Raw genomic sequence first — 22,644 nt, forward strand, 5'->3', positions numbered from 1 at the left:
GCACGCACGCACGCACGCACGCACGCACGCACGCACGCACGCACGCACGCACGCACGCACGCACGCACGCACGCACGCACGCACGCACGCACGCACGCACGCACGCACGCACGCACGCACGCACGCACGCACGCACACACACACACACACACACACACACACACACACACACACACACACACACACACACACAGCTAATCTAACCTATGCCGATTGGAGGGGGGGGGGTGCAAGAGAAGGGGGGCAGAGGGCCCAGGGTTTTTGAACCCACTGGCCCCTAGCAGCCCCCTCCCCCGCCCACCCCGCCTGTGGCACATAACCCCCCCAACCCCCCACCCCCGGCGCCCATGTCGTCCTGACTCCTGTCCCCAAAGCACACCCTGGCTCCTTTCATTATTTATTTAGTTCTCACAGGCTAAATTTAGCCCCTGCTCCACACACACGCACGCACGGCGTGCACGCACGCACGCACACACGGCCGGCCGGCATGTATATTCAGTAGCCAAAAGTGTACTGTCCGAGTGCTTGAGAAGATTCACCGTGTTGTCCCTGTGTCTGTCCGTCCGCCACCAGCTGTTTGAGCCCCGCACGTCAGACAAGACCACCCCCCTCCCCCCGCCAAGCACTCCTACAACCTCTCTGAACTGTGTCCGCCGATCACCACAGTCTAAAATAAGCCTTTAAGCATTATGTTATGCTTTAGCTATTGAAAAATAGCAGACCTACAAGCTCGTAGCGCGCCACCGAGTGGCGCGCTACGAGCTTGTAGGTCTGCTATTTTTGAAAAATCGAAGAACATAGCTTTTTCAGAAAACTGTCAGGATGTAGAAGACATTTTTAGAATCTGATCTCAGGCCTAAATGGGTTAAATACGTTCCCAAAAAAATGGCAGATACACAAGCTCACAAAGCGTCGTGAGCTTGTGTATCTGCCATTTTTTTGGTTCACGATACCGTCGCACACAGACGTGTATCGAATCAAGCTCGACTCTCTGAGTTAGCGATTCGATACTCTGTACGCAGGGAGCTTTTTTCTTTCTTTTTACATGTGGGCAAGCACGGAATACAGCATGGACATGAGATGAGGCTTTGTTTTTGATTGTTTTTTTCTCCAAACACAGGGAAGCAGGCAGCAGTATGGTTGCACAGAGCGGCTTTGTTTACATTCCCTGTTGTCTCGGCCCCTCCCCGACCTTCAGCACTGTTGTTGCCACTGCAAACAAAAACACATTTTAGGCTACCTCTCCGTGACCTCTGAACCCTCACTCTACTTCCTGGTTCCTGAACAACAACAACCTTTAAAATGTGTGTATAGCAGTCACACGCAGACCAACACACTCGCAGACAGACAGATGACAGATAACATGCACGCGCGCACGCACGCACGCACGCACGCACGCACGCACGCACGCACGCACGCACGCACGCACGCACGCACGCACACACACACACAACAATGGGCTGTTAACCAATAGAGCGTTGCAGTCCCGCCACCTACGAGGACCCAGAAAATAATTCCCTGTTCATTTTCCCCATAGGACGTTTCAAAAAGTATTTATTTCAATTTCCACTTTCAACTTGGCATCCCTACGTTGGGGAGGTTAACGTAGCTGAAAGATTTCAAAGATTTCCTTTTCATTAACAATGTTCAATCATTTTCAAAAACGTTTTAAAAATGGCAAAAGATCAGATCTACTATAGCTCCAAAACATGTCGTGGGGCTATTTTCATTCACGATTCCTTGTACGACAATTCGGGAATATAGGGCTTATATAAGTGGTTAAAAGAGATCCCCACACCCGATTCTATTCTGTAATTACCGAGGCACGTACGCCTCCGTAAATTGAATGTTTTCCTTCGTGTGGTGCCTGGGGGGCCACAGTACGGAAGCCACAACCACCACCAACGAGGTGAGGAGGGGGCCAGGGAAGAGCGCAGGGTGCTTACAATGTTATGAACCCGATCCGTTCGGAAGGCTGTGTGACTGTAAAACGCTTCCGAGAAGTCAGGAAAGGAAAACAGGCACAGAGTGAGTTCATTAACCCATTTTGACCTGAGATCAGATTCTAAAAATGTCTTCTACATCCTGACAGTTTTCTGAAAAAGCTATGTTTCAATGTCAGTCGTTCTTCGATTTTTCCAAAATAGCAGACCTACAAGTTCTATGAGCTTGTAGATCTGCTATTTTTCAATAGCTAAAGCATAACATAATGCTAACATTATGGGTTCCCGCCCAGAATGGGTTAACCCGTTCTGGACGAGAACGAACCCCCTTGCCTTTTTGGTGTTTTTGTTAATGCTTTAGCTATTGAAAAACAGCAGATCTACAAGCTCGTAGCGCGGCCGCGCTACGAGCTTGTAGGTCTGCTATTTTTTTGAAAAATCGAAGAGCGGACGTTTTTTAACTCAAATCTTTGCTTCTGGGAGAGTCCCTTGAACTACATATTTTCAGATGGTGGGGGGGGGGGGGGGGAGTCCGCAGCCAAATACAGATAATTCTGGAGGTCCTTGACATGATAAAGGTTGAGCACCACTGACAAGTGACAACATAGAAACATAGGTTTTTATGAAAACGGTTCGGATTTAGAAGCCTTTTCTTTTAGAATGTCAGTCCTAAATGGGTTAAGGTTGTGTGCATATTAATGTGTGTCCCAGCGTGTGTGCCATGCACGGTACACATACTACAACACATGCACCCGTCCGTCCGTGCGTGGACTAATATCGCCGCACGCACACGCTTCTTCTTCTTCCAACTCTGAACAAGCGGCTCAACAACGTCTTAATCCTGAAGTGAATGTAATCCTCCTTTACCTCCCAGCTAAATGGGAGGCTATAGAGGAGGTTGAGTGAGTTTTTATCTAGCGCTCGGAACATCCCGTCCTACTTTACTCAAAGGGTTATGTATCAGACAGTCAGCAGCAGGTGGGGGTGGGGGTGGGGAGGGAGGGAGGGAGGGAGGGAGCGCGAGACAGGTGAGGGCGGCGAAGAAGAAGAAGACTACATTCTCCCCATGTCATCAAATCGAGGTCTTATTATACGGCCATGGAGAGTCAGGATTGAACAGCTTTCACAACCACACAGCCACACTTCGGCAGTTAATGTCATATGGATGCGCTAGTTGGCGGGGACCCCCAGGGGTCCTTGAGGGAGTTACAGGGGGTCCCCCCAGCTAAATGATAGTTTGGAACCAAATGGACCCTTATGGGTCTGTAACTCTGAGAGCGTACACAAATGGAACCAAACGGAGCCGTTATTTGTACACCCTCAGAGTAAAATTTTGATTTTCTAATATAAATTGGGGGTCACAGAGATAGAAATGCCATTAAATGGGGGGGTCTGTAGACTAATATGCATGTCAAACTGGGGGTCCTTGAAATTAAACGGGTTGAGAATCACTGCTAGAGCCGTAAAAAAATCTTCTCTCATGGGGGGTCCCTGGCATATATTTTTCAAATGGGGGTCCGTATGCGGCTAGTAATTATTAGTGTCAATTTGGGGGTCCTTTGACATGAACAAAGTTTGGGAACCACTGCTCCAGTTAATGCGTTGTTAGTAGTCTGTTAATTCAGTTTAGCAATTTTTTTCCCTGGGAGCAAGTATAAGGGTGGGACTCTACCAGGCAAAGGCAAGTCACAGCAGTGGCACTAATGAGCTAGCCAATTAGCTTAATTGTAAAAGGCATTGCTGGAACAACCTCAGTACGTCGTGTCCTCAATGCCAGTCGGAACAACAGCGTTCCAGGGTTATGATGTGGCTGCTCGTTTCTCCCTAAGGTAGCAGGAAGTGAAAGTGTGCAGGGCTCAAATTCACCGGCACCAGCAAATCACACCGTTTTCAGGAAAATAGAAACCAATACTAGAGGAGAGGACGGTGATGGGGGGATGGAACGGTGTGTATGTGTGTGTGTGTGTGTACGTGTGGGGGGGGGTATTTGGCTTCTTGCCCCCCCCCCCCCTTTTTTTGCCTCTCTCTCTGTTGTTGTGGCAGATGGTGGCTAGTCATTAGCGTATTGTCACTCCCCTCTGAAGGGCCAGATAACCAGTGAGCACTGCTTGGCGGGGCAGGTGCAAGACCCAGCCCCCCCCCCCCCCCCCCCCCCCCTCCCAACCCCCCCCCCCCCCCCCCCCCACCATCTGCTGAGGGCCACGCGCACACACACACACACAAACAGAGGTGTGTGTGGAGACAGAGACAGAAGGGAGGGGCAGTCTGGAGAGAGAGAGTGAGTCGGTCCTCTCTCTCTCTCCTGTCTGAACCCAAACACCTGACTGACTGACTGACTGACTGACTGACTGACTGACTGACTGAGACTGACTGACTGCTACTACGTCAGAGAGAGAGAGAAGCTTCATGAATGAGAAGAAAACATATAGGGAAAGAGGGGGGAAGGGGGGGGGGGGGTACCAGGGGGTCATAGGAGGATAAGAAAGAACCCAAAGACGTTTATATAGTGGGGAAAGGGTAGGGGGGGGGGGGGGGGGGGAACGAGAACATGATGTGAGAGAGAGAGAGAAAGGAGACATATTGTGTTAGAGACTGCAGACTGCAGATAAGGCCGAGACAGCTAAAGGAAGGAGAAAGTGTAAAAGAGAGATAAGTTTACAGAAATAGCAAACATCGCGCACACCCGTCATTTGCAGGCAAGTGCCCTAATGGCAATCGTGCGTGTGCGCGCGCGCGCGCACTCACACACACACACACACACACACACACACACACACACACACACACATACACACAGTTGGTCCAAAGGTCAAGTAACTGACTTTGGGCGGCAGGGACTTGGGCGCGTGCTTTGAAAGTTAAACAGCGAGTGCGCAGGGCCATTCAGTCCCCCGCCCTGCCCACCTCCACCCCCCCACAATGCCCCCACCCCCACCGGCCTGCCCACCTCCACCCCCCACAATACCCCCACCCCTCCCACCCCCACGGACGGACCAGCAAACCCAAACAACATCGTAACCCGTTGGGGCTGACGCGCCACTGAAGCAATAATCTGCTAACTCTCGGACTAAACGATGTGTGTGTGTGTGTGTGTGTGTGTGTGTGTGTGTGTGTGTGTGTGTGTGTGTGTGTGTGTGTGTGTGTGTGTGTGTGTGTGTGTGTGTGTGTGTGTGTGTTTCCACATGCGTGGTTGTTTGTTAAAGGAGCAGCATATATCCTCTTGGCCAAATCCCTACTTGTGCAAACACACACGCATGCACACACACGCGCACACGCACGCAAGCACGCACGCACACTTAAGGATGCCAAACTACATTCTGAGAATTTCAATTCCTATTCCACCCATTTTAAATTAATGGGAGTGTGTGTTTGTGTGTGTGTGTGTGTGTGTGTGTGTGTGTGTGTGTGTGTGTGTGGGTGTGGAATGTCGACTTATGGTTCACCGAGTGGTGCCGAGGAGTAGAGAGAATGTGGAAAAGCCGGTCATCATCTCATAGTAAACACAGGCCACACACACCAATATTACACCCACCCACCCTCGCTCTCTATCGCTATCGCTATCTCTCTCCCACACACACACACGCGCGCACACACGCACACACGCACACACACACACACACACACACATGCGTGCGTGCACACACACACACACACACACACACACACACACACACACACACACGCAAACACACACAAACACAGTCAGTATTTTGTTTAGCACATCCGTGATTGGCATGCGCGGCATTCCTGATCAGGGCACACAGTATACCTATATATGGGGTGTTCCGGAAGTAGGCTTTAGTTGTTTTTTCACATGAGCTTTTGTTATCCAGGAATGCCGTAAATAAACCTAAATAACCCAGCTGACTTCTTACAAACCGACTCTTTACTGCCAGGCAGCAGCAGCAACACTCGCCACTCTGTTTCCCTCTCCCTCCCTCTGTTTTCTTTCTGTCTCTCTCCCTTCCTCTTGCCTCCTACATTCCTCCCCCTCACTCTCTCTCTCTCTCTCCCTCCCTCCCTCCCTCCCTTCAAGCCCAAGCGACTTCAGTGGTCTATTTTGTCACGATACTGAAAAACAAAACAACACGTCCGTCGTCGTCGTCCCTCCTTTTTCTCGTCTATTCCTCCTCTCTCCCCGCTGCGCTGCTGTATTCAATACTTCTCTAGTTCAGTAGTAGTAGCCGGTTGGAAAGGTTCCAATGCTAAAAAAAACACTTGTTGTTGTTGGTAACATTGTAATTACAAAATATACACCTTGTACTCTGAAATACACAGAGAGAGCCCAGACAAAACCAATGGTTGGAAACAACCACAAGAGGTAGTTATCAACAGGTGTGGTGCGTGGGTGACAGACGTGTTAACAAAAAAAACATCATGTGCACTAGTGTTTTGTAAAAAAGTGTTCCTGGCAGTGAAAGAAGTGCCCTGGACAACCCCCCCCCCCCCCTCCCCCCCCCCCCACCAGGTTAGGAAAACAAGTGAGCATTCACCTCTCCCAGCAACCTTTGCACACTGCCCTGCATTCCTGTCCTGAAACCCAGTACCTGACAACCTGATAAACAACTGACTCACTTGTTTTTCATGGGGGAACCCGATGACTGCTAACAAACCCCTCACACTGGCATCGAGGAGCCAAAAGAAACACACACAAAAGGGGTGGATAACTTAGCTGTGAAAACCCCACGAGCGGCAATTAAACTCTTAGATTTCGCCATCTGAAGAACACTGACTCATGGTAATCTTCTCCCACACACAATGTTATTTTTCTTTTCAAACAACGGCAACTTCTGACATGCTCTCTTCTGTTGAGACACACCGCCCCTGTAAAGTAATCCCTGTCATTTACGGCGCTGCTTGTGAAAAAAGCCATTGATGCAACACACAGCGCACAAGAATCAGGTGAAAGGTAATGTTTTGATGCACACAATCCCCCCCCCCTCTCTCTCTCTCTCATATGAGAGATAACATTTCATGAAAGAGAGCATTTCGCAACAGCTAAATGTTTTCCATGGCACATCATCCCAAAGAACAACACTCCCTGGCCCTGAACCATTAGTCTAACACCCCCCCCCCCCACCCCCCCCTTTTTTATCACTGGTCACAAGCCCTGAGTTGTATGCATCAGTAAAGAAAAAAAAGCATGCGTCACTTTGGATGTTTTTTAGCAGCCCACTGACGTGGAAAGATAACTGCGTCACAGGCAGCCAGCCAGGCAGGCAGGCAGCTACGGGGCAGCAGCAGAGCAGAGCACCACCATTCACAAATCCAGTATTTATAGTTTCCTAACATCGCTTATAGCCTTGAGGTTGTCGATGTACCGTTGGGTGTGACGAGTACGTGACTAATGCTATTTAAACAAACCCCACAGCCAACACCCCAATAGCAATGTGCATTATTTATTATACCTCATTATTTGCCAAAGCTTAGTGTATCAACATTTCACAAACGCTTACTATGTCGTTAGGAAAATGCAAGCGTGGCTCGCCTTTCCCCAGTTAGTGTGAAAACTGAGCCTCTACCGAAACAACAACATCGTGTTTTGCATAACTGTTGCATAACACGCTGTAATGTCGATGGAGGAAATTATGATCAGTGTCACTTCTAATTAGAAGATGCATGACGAGCACTATATCAATAAATAATGTGATGTTACCAGTGTAGCGCTGCTGCTGCTGCAGCATCATATTCTCTTGAATTTATATCATAGTAATTCACTTTGAAAATAAAGCTTGAAGCTGCTTAGCAACCGTAGAATACATTAAGCCTGTCCCTGTAGTCAAGCCACAATTGCACTCCCTCAATGAATGAAAAACCTGAATGAGTACTATGCAAATGTTATGAGATTATATATCTATATCTATATCTATATATATATATATATAAAAAATGTTTTTATCAAGCTCACCTTTCACAGCAGTTGCAGTCTCCTTGAAGCCCATGCTGGCATAAGGGCTGGCGTTGAAGCCGTTCATGCCGCCCTTGCAACCGCAAGGCGTCGTCTTGAACCTCAGCAGTCCCTCGCAGCCCCCTAAGCTGCATCCTCCCAGGCTCCCCTCCATCAGGTTTAAGGCAATGTAGTTAAGTCCGTTCTGGTAGCCCGCCGACGTCTCCCTGCACATGGGACTGCTGCTGCTGCCGTACTCCTCGTCCGAGCCCTCCGAGCTCCGCACGGGGCGCGACACGTTCTCCACCGAGGCGGAGCTGTGCCGCTGCTTGGCGTCGTGGGCGAACGACGGGCACACGGGCGTGACGGTGGTGGTGGAGGAGAAGGTCTCCGAGCTGTGGCGCCGCCGCCCCTGCGGGTCCGCCCGGATCACCTTGGCCCCTCTGTCGGGGTCCACAACGGCGCCCGGGATGGACAACGAGGGTCCCCCCAGGAGGAAGGAGGACTCCACCGGCACGGGGGGCACTACTACGGCCCCCATGAGGTCAGCCTCCAGGCTGAGTCTCTCGACGCAGGCGGCGGGGCTGTCGGTGGTGGTGCATAGCGGGGCGGGAGGGCTGAAGGTCATCTCCGTGTAGTCGTCTTTCACTGGGCCAGATGATGAACACATGGGGCTCACCTGCCGTTGGAGACGATATTCCTCTGCCATCACCCTCCCCTCCTCCTCCTTCTGTCCTTCTGTGCTTTTCTCCTCCCCCTCCCCCACTCCATGCATGTCCTGCTGTGGGTCTGCTGGCTGGCTGGGATGAGTCGGTGCCCCCGATGTGTGGTTCGGGAGCCCGGTGGAGGAGGAGGAGGAGGAGGGGGAACCCCCGACCTGGTGTGAGCCGCGGTGACCCCCCGCAGGGCTGACGTTGACGTAGTCGGAGAGCGGCGGTGAGCCGCCCTTCACGACGCACAAGCTCAGCGAGGAGTCCGGGCACTCCATGGCCACAGAAGTGGGCGTGTAGCGGGTGGCGTTGCTGAAGTCTATGTTGATGTATTCTCCCGGGCTGCGGGGCTCCGAGGGGAGCGGGTGTTCGCTCATGCACGGCAAGGTTCTGAGGGACTCCAGAGCCAGCCGCGTGGGGCGATTTGCCCGAGCCCGATGGACCAGGCCACCCTTCTCCGTCCTGAGAGGAGACGGGGCGGAGCAAGGGGTGCTGCTGGGGGACCACGGCGAGCCGCCAGACACAGACTTCCCGGGGGAGATGGGACAGTAGTTTGACTCTTCCTCTATTCGCTGACGCTGTAAACTCATCACCACGTACTGATCCGTGTCTGTCGTCGCCGGCCCGCTGCGCTGAACCTGGGCTTTGAGAGAGCGAGGCAAAGAGCTGTACGTGTAAGGCTGTCTGTGATATGACTGTGGGTGAGGCTCTCCTCCCCCGAGAGTGTTGAGCAAGCAGTCCGGGGGTGTGAGGGATACCAGAGGGTCTACGGGGGACATGTTCAAATACTCTCCGTTGGTGAGCTTCCCGTCGGTGCTCTCCACGGACATCTTGGCTCCGCACCACATGCGCATGTAGCCGCTGTCCTCGAGAGACACGCTCCCGGGGGAGTCCGTGCGCGGGCCCGGCCCTGCTGGAGAAGCGGGGTGCAGGCGGGGGTTGATGATCTGCTTGGGGGCAGACACGCACATGGGGCTCATGGCCATGTAGGCGTCGACCTTGGACCAAGCCGTCTGCGTTAGCGCACCCGGCATCATGGGCATGTAGCCGCTGTCTCCTTGTTGACAATTAGAGCCAATTTCAACATCCCCATAATCCTCGGGGTAGGTCGCCTTCGGGGAGGCCGTGTGTGACCTGCGGGAAGACTGACTCCCGCTGGTGTAGGTGGCCTTCATGAGCGTGTATTCGTCCAGCGAGGCAGAAGACACTTGAGAAGGGACCCTCTGCTGGCGAGGGGTGGTGAGGGAATATGTGCGCTTTCGATAGGCCTTGTCTAACTCCGGCAAGCGCCGGTAGCCATTCTGATTCTGGCGTTCCATCACCATGTAGCCATGGAGGTCGCTGCCGTCTTGAGAGGGGGGGGTGTCGGCGTTCAGAGATTCAGGCGTGTTGCTGCGGAGGGTGAGAGTCAGCCGTAGGTCCCGTGCCTCGGCGGGGCTGGAGCTGTACTCGTCGCACGAAATGAAACCTAGGTCACTTGGGGAGCCCGAAAAGGAGGCACTGCAACTGGAGGGGCGCGGAGCGCTGCTCTCTGGGCAAGAGGACAGGCTGTTAGGGCTGGGGGTGGACAAGGGAGGGGAGTGGGACACGGGCATGGACATAGACTTACTGTGTTGGAGGGAAGAGCATTCAAATGTCCGGCACGGGCGAGTTGTAATAGTGTTAGATCTGGTCAAGAGGGTCCGGTGGACCCCCGGGCTAAGCGGGCTCCTGTTCACCGACATGGGGCGTGTCATAGTGCCATCTCCCTCGCTGGCCGCGCGTATCCGACAGGACGTAAATTTGCTCACGGGAGACGTCGCGGCCATGCTTTCGGTGCGTGACCGCCGGGGCAAGCCCGTCTGGCTGGGGGGAAGGTTGTTGAGGTGCCTCCGGGTGGGCACAGAGATGGGGTTGGTGCCGGATGACTGGCTCTTGCTGCGCGGGCGGAACTCCGACAGCTCCTTCATGGCTTTCATGCCCTCCAGGATAGTCTCGTGGATGTTCTGCGCCACCACGGAATCGTCCGCCTGCATCCACAGCTCCCCGGGACCCGTGGCCGCCGATCGACCCACCTCGATGAAGAAAAAGCTGTCGGAGTGGCCGCACCTCCGAATGTTCATCAGCTGTAGGCTGACGGAGGCGACCTCCGTGTTCAGCTTGACGAAGCTGATCGTCCGACTGGAGAGGCAGAGCCTGTACACCCCGGTTAGATTCCTGCTTTGCCCGAGCCCTTTGGATTTCAGGTTCACCTGCCATACCTCCTTGTACGCCGCCGTGACCGGCGTGATCATGCCGTAGCACGACTCGTCGAAGCCCACGAGCGAGGAGGCGGAATTAGACGCCGTCGCGGCGGAGGATCCGTCGTAGACCTGCTTCCCCTCGCTCATGAGGTCCGTCAGGACTCCGTACCAGTTATCCTGCTCCTGCTCGTTCTCCGCCGCCACGGCGAAATACTCGTCCTTGGTGTACAGGGCGATGAGGTATTTGTGTTTCGCGTCCGCTCTCTTGTTGATGTTGAGGCAGCAGTCCAGAGGAATGACTCTCTTCGCGGCCGATTTGTTTTTCCATTTCTTCTCGCTCTCGTAGTACTCCAGCCGCGCGGGGAAGCCCTCGCTCGGCTCCTTGAGCACGAAGAAGCGCTTGTGTCCGTGCTTCTGCTTCTTGAGATATCCACACTTCTTGATGTTGTTGTTGTTCACGTTCGCATTGCCGTTGGAAACCAAGTGTCCTCCTCCTCCTGCTCCCGTGTGTGGCGGACTCGCCATTTCTATCGTCCTTCACAAACAAAAACAAAAAAAGGTTGCTTTTTATATTCCTTGAGTTTAATTCGCCGCCTGCTCCTCCAATGTGTTTTTGTTTTAGTCCGTATCGCCTCGCCGCGCGGCTCTTCAGTCCCCGCCGAGCCGCCGGTTGTTGTAATGCGTTCGTCTTCCCCTGCAGTTGAGCAGTAAATAACACATGTCTCCTGGTGACCGGGGAGTGAGGAGGGAAAACATGTGACGTTCTACACACATCCAGCTTTGGTTACCAAAAAAAAGAGAAGGGGAAAGAAAAAAAAATACACACACACCGACGGTGGGCGGTGCGCGTTGAGCTCATTCGGCTTATTGGTGGAAAGGAGTGAATGCTGTAGTGAAATGGCCCCGCTGACTGTCTGACGGAGAGAGAGAGAAAGCCCTCCTCCTCCACCATCACTCTGCCCTCTTCCGACTCACTTGTGTGTAGACAGCAGCACTAAGCCTGTTTCTACAACTTTATTTATAGAGCATAGTATTATTGAGGTAGGCTATATAGGCTATAATTATTATGTTCTACGAGGCGAATACGGCATTGACCGTGCTTATGAGACAGAAAAAACGTTTCTGTAATTAGACTTCTGTTAAGTGTAATTAGACTTCTATTACCTACAGCTGGTCTACTAGCCTGCTACGTATGTAGTAGTAGTAGTAGGCTTACTATAGGCTTAGTAGGCTAGCTACTACTATACTAATACTATTAGGGTAGGCTGCTAGTACTACTAGTACTACAACAACAACAACAACAATAGCCTATTAATAGCCTATTAGGTGCCTATTCATTTCTAGAGTTTATTTGAGAGTTTATTTGGCTATATAGAAGTGTATGTGTACGTTACTAAATGTTATGATGAATTGAACAAGGTGGATCCTCTTGTAAATAAGCTTTATTGGGTCGTCCACTCACTGTTAACAGTTTTTATATTGACTTGTGCTTATACTGTAATTCTGCAAACTGTTAATAAATACTTCAATCGATCAATCAATCAATCAAGGCAATAGGAAAACCGTGGCCGCAGTAGACCAGTGAATGTCCATGCAATCCATAAAGCATTAATTGCAGCGAACAGCGTGACTTTAGCACAAGAGAGCTGGAGGCTGTTCCTCTTTCCAACTCCAGAGGTAAACAACCACATTCATGACACTCCCGCTCTGACGAGTCTGTGCCTCTATAGCTGTCACAAGTTGGAGGAGCGCCAGGCTGTGCCTCTGATATTGCCTATAATAATGCAGGAAATCTATCAATTTATTTTCCCACCTGACCAGCCTCTCTTTTGCGTTTGTATGCTGCAGTGGAGGCGCATCAAAGTGTGAATGATAAACACCATCTACGTCGACTGTTATTTGCAGCGTAGTAGACTAGCCTACTTTATTGCGTATAACCCTGCCTGGGGCTCCCAGGACAGCTGCAGCACAGTGCCTCTAGCGTTTCCGAATGCGTCAATGCGTGTGTGTGTGTGTGTGTGTGTGTGTGTGTGTGTGTGTGTGTGTGTGTGTGTGTGTGTGTGTGTGTGTGTGTGTGCGTGCAACCTGCATGCGGATTCATGTCATGATGTAGTAGGCTGGCTACTATTGACTTTATAGCCTATAATTAGCCTATATACACCTCATACGGCTCTAAAATAAATGCACGAGCACACACACACACACACACACACACACACACACACACACACACACACACACACACACACACACGCACAGAGAGAGTGATACCAGTTTTTTATTCGGCTCATATCTGAATCTTGAATATTGAATTAATAATACAAAATCCTCCTGCCGCGACTGGTCCGTTTGAAGCAATCTCTCTCTCCTCTCAGCCAAACACAGGAACCCGTACCCATATATGGTTGTATCAAACATCTCTTGTATTTTTGGATGACGCAGTCAGTGTGTGTGCGTACTTAGCCAGCCTACAACGTCTGTGAACACAATGCTGCTCCAATAGCGGCCGCGCGGTTGATGATGAGCGGCAGAGGGAGCCCTGCCTGTCTGTGTTTATTCCACCCCAGAGAATATAGTTTCATTTTATAGTGTCCGACAGCGAGGTGGTGCTGCCTCTCTGAAACGCCAACCTATATTTGTATTGTATATTTGTATTGTCATATGCTTATTCGTTATTTTCCATATGATGACTGTTTATTTACTCACCAGCTGGCCGGCCCTGCTTAGCTTATTTGGAGCTGTATGTGGGGCTCTCATTACTCACCATTGAAAATGTGTCCTTTTTATCTGGCTGATGTGCAAATCTGCCAGTTTGAATACAGTGAATCCAATGCACTAAAAAAGCCTCCTCTGCTGACTCAGCATCAACCAAATCTGTCCTCAGCGGCAAGGTCAATTACTGTGCCCCTGTATAGGTCAATTATGCCATGCAGCAGCAATGATTGGACTGGTATACCCTACCCAAGTGGATGATAAATCAAATCATGCAACCATACTCCCTCCCTTATTATTCAACCAGAAGAATGCATGTGACACTGCATCTTGTGTTGGTTGTTGTACTTTTGTGTCTGTAGTACTGCATTGTTTTACGGGAACATTCTTGGAATAAGCGCTGCTGCAATGCATGGTTCTTGTCAGTATGTTGTTTTTGGCAGCGCATTTTGATTTTAGTTTTAGTCATAGTCTCTTGAATAGTTTTCATTTAGTTTCAGTCACATTTTAGTCACCTGGAATGTGTTAGTGTTAGTCTAGTTTTAGTCGACTATAAATGTCATAAGATTTTAGTCGACTAAATCTACAGTTGATTTAGTCGAGTAAAATGTGTTTTGGCGGGCCTTGACGCCGTCGTAATGACTGTTTTTACACTTTTAGATCGGCTATTTTCAGCATGCAACCAAGTGTAAAATGACTTATACTGCATCTCTTGTCCACTAGTCCCTTCCTAACATTTTAGTCTAGTTTTTATTTGTTGACGAAATTGTCCGTATATTTAGTCATAGTTTTAGTCATCATCACATGGCTTAGTTTGTACTTCGTTTTTATGTCGTTTTTGTCAGTGACAAAAGGTAGTCGACGAACATTTTTCGTCATAGTATTAGTCGACGAAAACAACTCTATGGTGGAGCCAGGGCAACCAACCTTTCAGTTGCTATAAAGTTGATCTGGGTTTAATCTTTGTTAATTGGATTGATTGAGTCGGTATTTGTAAATCATGTCTGTTGTATTTTATATTTACAATTTACAATTTAGCAGATGCTCTTAATCCAGAGCGACAAGAACAAGAAGCATGGCAATACATCACATACATAAAAAGTAGTTATCATGCATCATACGTAAGCTATAATTATGAACGTTACAGTGGAATATCTATAAAATGAAACTGCATGTATACTGTATATGTCTACATAAAATGCTTTATGCTATAGTCCACTTGGACCCTATCAGGTCCATTCTGGGGAGAACATTCGACAGACGTACATAAGCTCACAATTCAGCGCAACACTACACGATGTGAACTTGTAGATCAGCCATTTTAATCAAAGAGGGACATTTGTATTGAAAAAAAAGACTCAATTACAGAGCCAACTCAGGTCAAGTTTACAGGGTATAGACTAGGGTTTAATGATACTATAATGCCAATTACTGTCTCATTAAGAAGCAAAACACTCTCCCTTCCATTCACTTATAGGCTACTGTGAGCAGGAACTAGCAAGATGTCAAGAAAGAGCGTTTAAAACAAATGGAGATTGTTTGCTGACCGGATAGTGTTGACCACATAATTGCAATGTTCACTGGTCGATTCCATCCGGAGACCTCTCTCTCCTGCATATATATCTCCCCCCCTCTCTCTCTCTCACTTTCAGCTTCCTGGGTCTTTAGCCTACTAAACCTGTCCTATCAAAAACCTGCCTAAAGAATAATCTTAGATGAAAAAAATAAATGGCAGAAAAATAAGTTGCAGAAATTGACCTTTTTTTTGTTTTACTATACGGTAGTCATCAACCAGTAGTTCCCAAAGTGGGGTCCCGGGGACCCCCAGGGGTCCTTGAGGGAGTTCCAGGGGGTCCCCAGCTAAATGATATAGTTTGGAACCAAATGGACCCTTATGGGTCTGTAACTCAGAGAGCGTACAAATGGAACCAAACGGACCCTATAACGGGTCCGTTTGGTTCCATTTGTACACTCTCAGAATTAAATTAACATTGATTTTACAATATTAATTTGGGGTCCCAGATGCAGTTAAAATGGGCGTCCATAGCTTAATGCATGTCAAACTGGGGGTCCTTGACATGAAAACGGTTGAGAGTGACTGCTAGAGCCGTACCAATGGGGGTCCGCAGGTTAACAAAATGACAATTTGGGGGTCCTTGCCATGAAAAAGTTTGGGAACCACTGCCTTAAGCTCTATAGATCACCCAGGGGCTCGATCTGTCCGTTATTTCCCTACATATGTGTATATTATGTACCAAATTTATTTGGTGAAAATACCGTAGCCAATCTACAAGCTGACGTTGTGAGCTTGTGGAATCTGCTATTCTCGCCAAATGTTCGCCTCAAAATAGTGACGCTGCAGCTATAGGGTTCATGTGGTGAACCACTCTACTGAGAAATGCAAATCTAGTCTATTAACCCATTCTGGACGGGAACCCCTTTTGGTGTTTTAACTAAGCATTATGTTATACTTTAGCTATTGAAAAATAGCAGATCTACAAGCTCGTAGCGCGGCACCGAGTGGTGCGCTACGAGCTCGTAGGTCTGCTATTTTTGAAAAATCGTGAAAACACGGCACAAATCTTTGAACATATATTCTTTCGGAGTGAACGTTTTTTTTTATTTCGACGTCAGGCCTAAATGGGTTTTAAGTACCCATTTTGGGTGTTAGCATTATGTTATGCTTTAGCTATTGAAAAATAGCAGATCTACAAGCTCATAGCGCGCCACCGAGTGGCGCGCTACGAGCTTGTATGTCTGCTATTTTTGAAAAATCAAAGTACGACTGACATAGAAACATAGCTTTTTCAGAAAACTGTCAGGATGTAGAAGACATTTTTAGAATTTGATCTCAGGTCAAAATGGGTTTTAAAACCCCAATAAGGTGGGAAACAGTCCTGTAAGCCGTGCCATCATATGCACATGGCAGGCAATCTGGTCTATACGTCCTATATTATCCCCGTCTCTTAGGTAACCACGCGTATTTATCACCTTCCGATTTACACAGCGTGGGGCATTAATTTACGAGTTAATGAAATGGCCATCAACCCAGGCTGATTTACAGGGCCTTTAAATGAGTCCTCTCGCCATCGGCCTTACATGAACCCCATTAGGGGCTACGGCTTATTTGTTTAGTCTACGATAGGGGCGGAGACAGAGAGAGAGAGAGAGAGAGAGAGGTCCACCTCTCAAAAAGACACGTGCAATGTTCACATTTCTGCCCGAAACAAACTTTGAAATGGGGCGACTGTGGCTCAGGAGGTAGAGCAGGTCGTCCAATGATCCATGGGTCGGCGGTTCGAATCCCGGCTCCTCCTGTCTACATGTCGAAGTGTCCTTGGGCAAGACACTGAACCCCAAATTGCTCCCAATGTGCTGGTTGGTCCTTGCATGGCTTCCGCCGCAATCGGTGTATGAATGTGTGAATGTAATGCACAATCTATGTAAAGCGCCTTGGATAAAGGCGCTATATAAATGCACCATTTACCATTTACCATTTACTTGTGTGTGTAAGTAAACAAATTGATTTAATCTTGAATTGTTTTTGTCTGCATGTCATGGTGCTCGTTGTGTGTATACAGCTCTGCATGCGATGGCTGGTTTATATTATATCCAGGCTGTCACATATTTTCTCTTTTGGTGATATCGATGAGAGACACAATCTTGAATCTCTCCCTCTCAGACTCCCTAAAGTGGCTCTCTCAGATGTAAACAAGACAATTGGATCTTTGCCGCTGAGTCACGAGCACAGCATAACACCAGGGTCCATTCCTTCCTCTGCACTGTCACCGTGGATGATTGTCTCATATAAGCTTCCATAAGCAGATTACAATATGAAATCTGATGAGATAAGCTTAACCGCCTAAGCCCTAAAAAGAACATAAGGAAATAGTTGCTCTCCAAGCTTATAGATCAGCTATTTCTTTCTATTTTTTTTATTTTATTTTTTATTTTTTTGAAACATAAAATGAAAAATGTAAAGATTTTTGAAATGTTATGAAAATTCTTCTTTTTCTAAATCTATAGGGCGGCTGTGGTCAGACTGGGACTCACCCACTCGTAACAGCGCAAGCCCTATACCCAGTGGCGTGCACAGACATTTAGAGGGGCAGGTGCTCAAGTTAAAAAAGGGCACCTTGTGCAGCGCGTGGAACCGGCCGGTTGCCTTAATCCATTTTGGGCGGGAACCCCTTTTGGTGTTAGCATTATGTTATGCTTTAGCTATTGAAAAATAGCAGATCTACAAGCTCATAGCGCGCCACCGAGTGGCGCGCTATGAGCTTGTAGGTCTGCTATTTTTGAAAAATCAAAAAAAAAAAGAGAAAAAAATGTTTGTTTTTTTGTTTTTGTTTCCAAAAGGGCACATTGCCAAAAGGGCAGGGGGTGCTCTAGCACCCCCTAGTGTCTATCTGTGCACGCCACTGCCTATACCTCAAAATGAACAGCGGGATAATATGTTATTGTTGGCATTCTCCCCTCACAAACACCCCTTCTTCACCCACACACTGATTCAACTCATTAATCAGGGTCAAAACAGATTAGAGACTCAAAGCCTGAGGTGTGAAAAGTCTTTTGTTTTCCGACATTGTTGTTTTTATGTTTTTGGAAGTACAATTTGTCATTTTATTTTTGTTATGAATTGATAGATTGAATACGTTATTAACGGTTTGGTACAACAGTTATTGCTGGGCATGTGTCTCAATTTACAATTTACAATTTAAGCATTTTTAGTAGACGCTCTTAATCCAGAGCGATTTACATTAAGCAAGAACAAAAAGCATGGCAATACATACATATAGTAGTATTTTGTTCTCGTGATTAGATGTTGGCGATAGGAACAGAATCAAATATCAAAATATTTTTTGTCAAAATACCTCTATCGATGTTTTGATATACCGTACTGTAATCTTTTGGACAAAATACCTCAATATCGATGTTTTGATGTACTGTAATATTACATTGTGACAAACTTTTTTTTAAACAGATTTAAATAACTTGTAGAAACTAGTGAAAATATCTGATCTGCAAACGACAAACAAACAGGAAAAATATGACTATGACTACTAAGTCGAAAATCCATGTAATGATATTGATATATTGCCCAGCCCTAAGTTAACCCTAACTCTACAGGGCTGAAAACATGATGAGCACATAATGGATGAGTCCCATAACAATTTCCCTAACATGAACATAACCTAATATGACTCACTCCGTATCTCTTGATGTTTGCTAAACATCCAATCATCCAGTCTAGGAACAAAGTTCCATTCAAATGTATGGAAATATTTGTTGTACATGTCGTAACCATGCATGTTCTCAAAGGAGGAGCTTTCTTTATTCCTGGACACATGTTCAGGAATAAAGATTCGGTTCAATCTTGTGGTATATGTCAGCCATAATTGACTCAATTCACTAATCAATACAGTAAAAGTGAAATTGAAACGTCTCTTCTGGTTAATTCCGCCGTTGATTGATTAGCAGACAGACTGACCTGCAGGAGAAAGGCGGCATGTGCTAGTTGAGATCTTTGTGTTATTGGACATGACTGCACGCTCTCTCCGCATCGAGCCTGCAGTGCACCAGTGATTACAGCTTTGATTACTTGAGTTAACTAACTCATTGGAATGGACATAATCTATTTTCAATTAATCTGCAAATTGGACACTATGTGTAGGCGTGGATGGGTGTATTAGACTGTCAATTATAGGTGTTGCTTTGCAGTTGGTTTTCAAAGTGTGGCACACGGGGGGCTGCCAGGGGGCAGTATTATGATTATGATTATTATAATGATTATTGTTATTTATAAGCGGTGCCCGTTTGGGCACTGGCCTATACTTGGAACGATGCCAGTTGGAAATGCATGCCTCCGCCCAGTTATTATGTATGTGTCTCTTTTATGTCCATATAGGCTATGGAGTTGTTTGTCAGGCATGCCCAAATATGCGTTATGCATTTGTCAGAATATCATTGTGATGTGGTGTCAGAACAGCCCAGCTCGTCACTTTAGAACAAACGGCATTTAGCAGACGCATTTAGCAGACGCTCTTAATCCAGAGCGATTTACATTAAGCAAGAACAAAAAAGCATGGGAATACATCACATAAAAAAGCATTTATCATGAAACATGCTAAGAACGTAAGCTAAGAACGTAACAGGGGAATATCTATATAATGAAACTATACTATATAAACTATACATATATACTATACTATGCTATACATATGTAGTCTGTATCAAATTATATCTAAGTCTACAGAAATGCTATCTAAGGGGGTAGGGTAAGTGCTATGGGCCATGATGGAGTCTGAAAAGGTGGGTTTTCAGACTACGGCAGAAGATTGGGAGTGATGCTGCAACGGGAAGTGCATTCCACAGTTTTGGAGCCAGAAGGGAGAAGAGTTTGGGACGTGTGGAGCGTTGTCCCGGCGTTTTTAGTGAGGGTGCTTCCAGCTTCCCTGCGTTGGCTGATCTGAGTGCGCGGGAGGGTTTGTAGGGTTCAATCATACTTGCAAGATATGGGGGAGCCATACCTTTGCAACGGGGGGCCTTTGCTCTGTCCATTTTGCAACGGGGGGCCTCGGGCCAGAGCCTATAGCTTTTTGGGGGTCCTTGGCATTGTTAAGTCAATGCGAACCACTGGCATAGAGTAATAAGGGGAAGTGGATGTTTGATGAAAAGAAGTTGATCCGCAGCGATGTTTACGATTGCACATGTTTTCGCTTGGCATTTGAAAATGACCTTTCTATATAAAGGCAGTTCCACTCCTTCATGGTTCTCCGTCGTATTTGGTCTCTCTTTTACCTCTCCTTTTAATCGTTTGTAGCACTGACACTCTAATTGACTGAGGTTTTCTCATTTCACGGGTCAGTGAGAAGGATATTTATTTAATATGCTCATGAGAGGAGACACAGAATACATATCTAGTCAGGCAGTGGCAGCTATATATTATAGCATGTTGTTTATTTGACCAGAAGGGAAGTCAATGATAACATGTTTATGTAAGCAGAAGACATACACAGATAGCATATTTATTCATGAGTGTCCGTCCCAACAAATTACTCACACGACCACACAGAGCGATACATACAACCACAGCCAGGCGACGGAACACTCAGCTTTTCCCTAGCTTTGATTAAACCATTTTGACCTGAGGATGATTCTACAAAATGTCTTCTAAATCATGACAGTTTTAGGAAAAATCTATGTTTCTCTGGTTCTCAAACATTTTCATGTCAAGGACCCCCAAAAATATATGTAATTGGCCCGCCGACCCCCATCTGAAAATACGTTGTTCCAGGAACCCCCTCATGCATAAGCAAAGATTTGACGTTCGCTCTGAAAGAATATACATTCAAAGATTTGTGCCACATTTTCAACGATTCTTCAAAAATAGCAGACCTACAAGCTCAATATGAGCTATGAGCTTGTAGATCTGCTATTTTTCAATAGCTAAAGTATAACATATTGCTTGAAACACCAAAAGGGGTTCCCCGTCCAGAATGGATTAAACCGATATGAATACATATGATTTTCAGGCTCCATAATGTACCGTCATTTGTCATAATTATGCCTTATCTGGATGGTCTGGATATCAGATGGTTTAGATGTAAATGAACGTGATGCATTGGCCTGCTTTTCTCTGTCTCGGTCAGAACGAGAAGACAGTTGAGAGGACAGTGCAAGTTACAGATGGCATGAAATATAACCCTATAATGTGTTGCTCTGTTCAAGTAGAAAGAAAGATTTATGCAGTGTGAATTCATGTGAATTCATGTGAATTCATGTGAATTCATGCATAAAAACATATCGTTGCTGTCGGGAGGAAACCTCATAACTCCATTTTTGAGGTTTTTGATTTTTTTTTTGGCACAAATCAGTGCTATTGAACACCCTTTACGTCTGTGTGTCGTTTCGAAAATATTGAACCAATGGAAAGTAGTAAAAAGTGTTTTGGACAAAACCTCTTAACTCCATTGGAACCTCAAAATGTCTGCTAAAGCAACTAACTCCACCACCTCTCCCCCTCTCATGGAAGTAATTGACAATATCTAAAGTTACAACACCAACTTTGATGAGGCTGTATTGCTTTGTTTTAAAAACACAAGGTTTTCTTAATTTCCTGAAAAATGTATATTTTCCATTTCCTGAAAAATGAACATTTTGGAGTTATGAGGTTTCCTCCCGACAGCAGAGATATATACGTTGGCGGTACATGTGGATACATATTATGTCTGTCGAATGATTCAGGATTGGGTCTAGTCTCATTGTCGGTCTCGCAACTCTATAAAAACATCCTCAGCACACTCTCCTCCCCACCGCCCACCCCTTTTTTCCCCTCACTGTATATGTTTCTTTTCCCTTTTTACCTCCATTATGATGAATTCCTGTTCTGTCCTTTGTCTATATAGAAGTGTCTATTTGTACGTCTCTAAGTTCTATGTTTTTGATGAATTGAACATGGTGGACCCTATTGGAAACAAGTGTAATGCTTAATTGGGTCGTCCACTCACAGTTAACAGCCTTTGTATTGAGTTTGTGCTTGAAATGTACTGTAATTCTAATGTAACTGTTAATAAATATTTCAATCAATCAATCAAAAACACCTCAGATTGATACAGTATATGCTTACTGGCTGTAGGAAACAGTGTGTGAAATGCGTTCAGCGCCACCACACAGATGGTATTTGTAGTTTTGCTCAGCACAGCAGCAGCACAGTGAGAGGCAGAGATCAATGTATAGATATTTCTCTGGAAGAGTGAAATTGCATCGCCTGCAAATTCAAAATGAGCCGACGAAAGAGAGAATAAGGCAGAGAAAGGAAGCGATCTAGTTGGGTCTGAACTGATCTGAGAACGAGAAGGTGGTTAGTATCTGTGTGAAAATGTGTTTGTGTCATGTGTATGTACAGTATGTGTATTTGTGTAAGCAAGTCTACAGAAGTAAAATCCTCAGTGTTTATTCAATTACGGACCCCATGTCCATCCGGGTCCTTAAGAACCCGTTTTGGTGTTTTAACTAAGCATTATGTTATACTTTGGCTATTGAAAAATAGCAGATCTACAAGCTCACAGCGCGCCACCGAGTGGCGCGCTACGAGCTTGTAGGTCTGCTATTTTTTTTAAACCGTGAAAATGTGGCACAAATCTTTGAATATAATATCCTTTCAGAAG

At 46.9% G+C, this 22,644-nt stretch overlaps 1 protein-coding gene across 1 annotated transcript in view; it reads right to left on the reverse strand.

The window, feature by feature from the left end:
• irs2b (insulin receptor substrate 2b) overlaps positions 1-11,510 on the reverse strand; it is a gene marked incomplete at its 3' end in the record, with an annotated part of 22,315 nt that extends 10,805 nt beyond the window's left edge. The window contains exon 1 of the mRNA XM_079518691.1: positions 7,852-11,510. Within this exon, the coding sequence (XP_079374817.1) occupies positions 7,852-11,287 (3,436 nt within the window). The 5' untranslated portion in view covers positions 11,288-11,510. The remainder of the gene's footprint in view (positions 1-7,851) is intronic.
• Positions 11,511-22,644: the final 11,134 nt, after the last annotated feature.

Source organism: Electrona antarctica (genome assembly GCF_951216825.1).
Source record: "Electrona antarctica genome assembly, chromosome: 13".
Classification (NCBI taxonomy): Eukaryota; Metazoa; Chordata; class Actinopteri; order Myctophiformes; family Myctophidae; genus Electrona; species Electrona antarctica.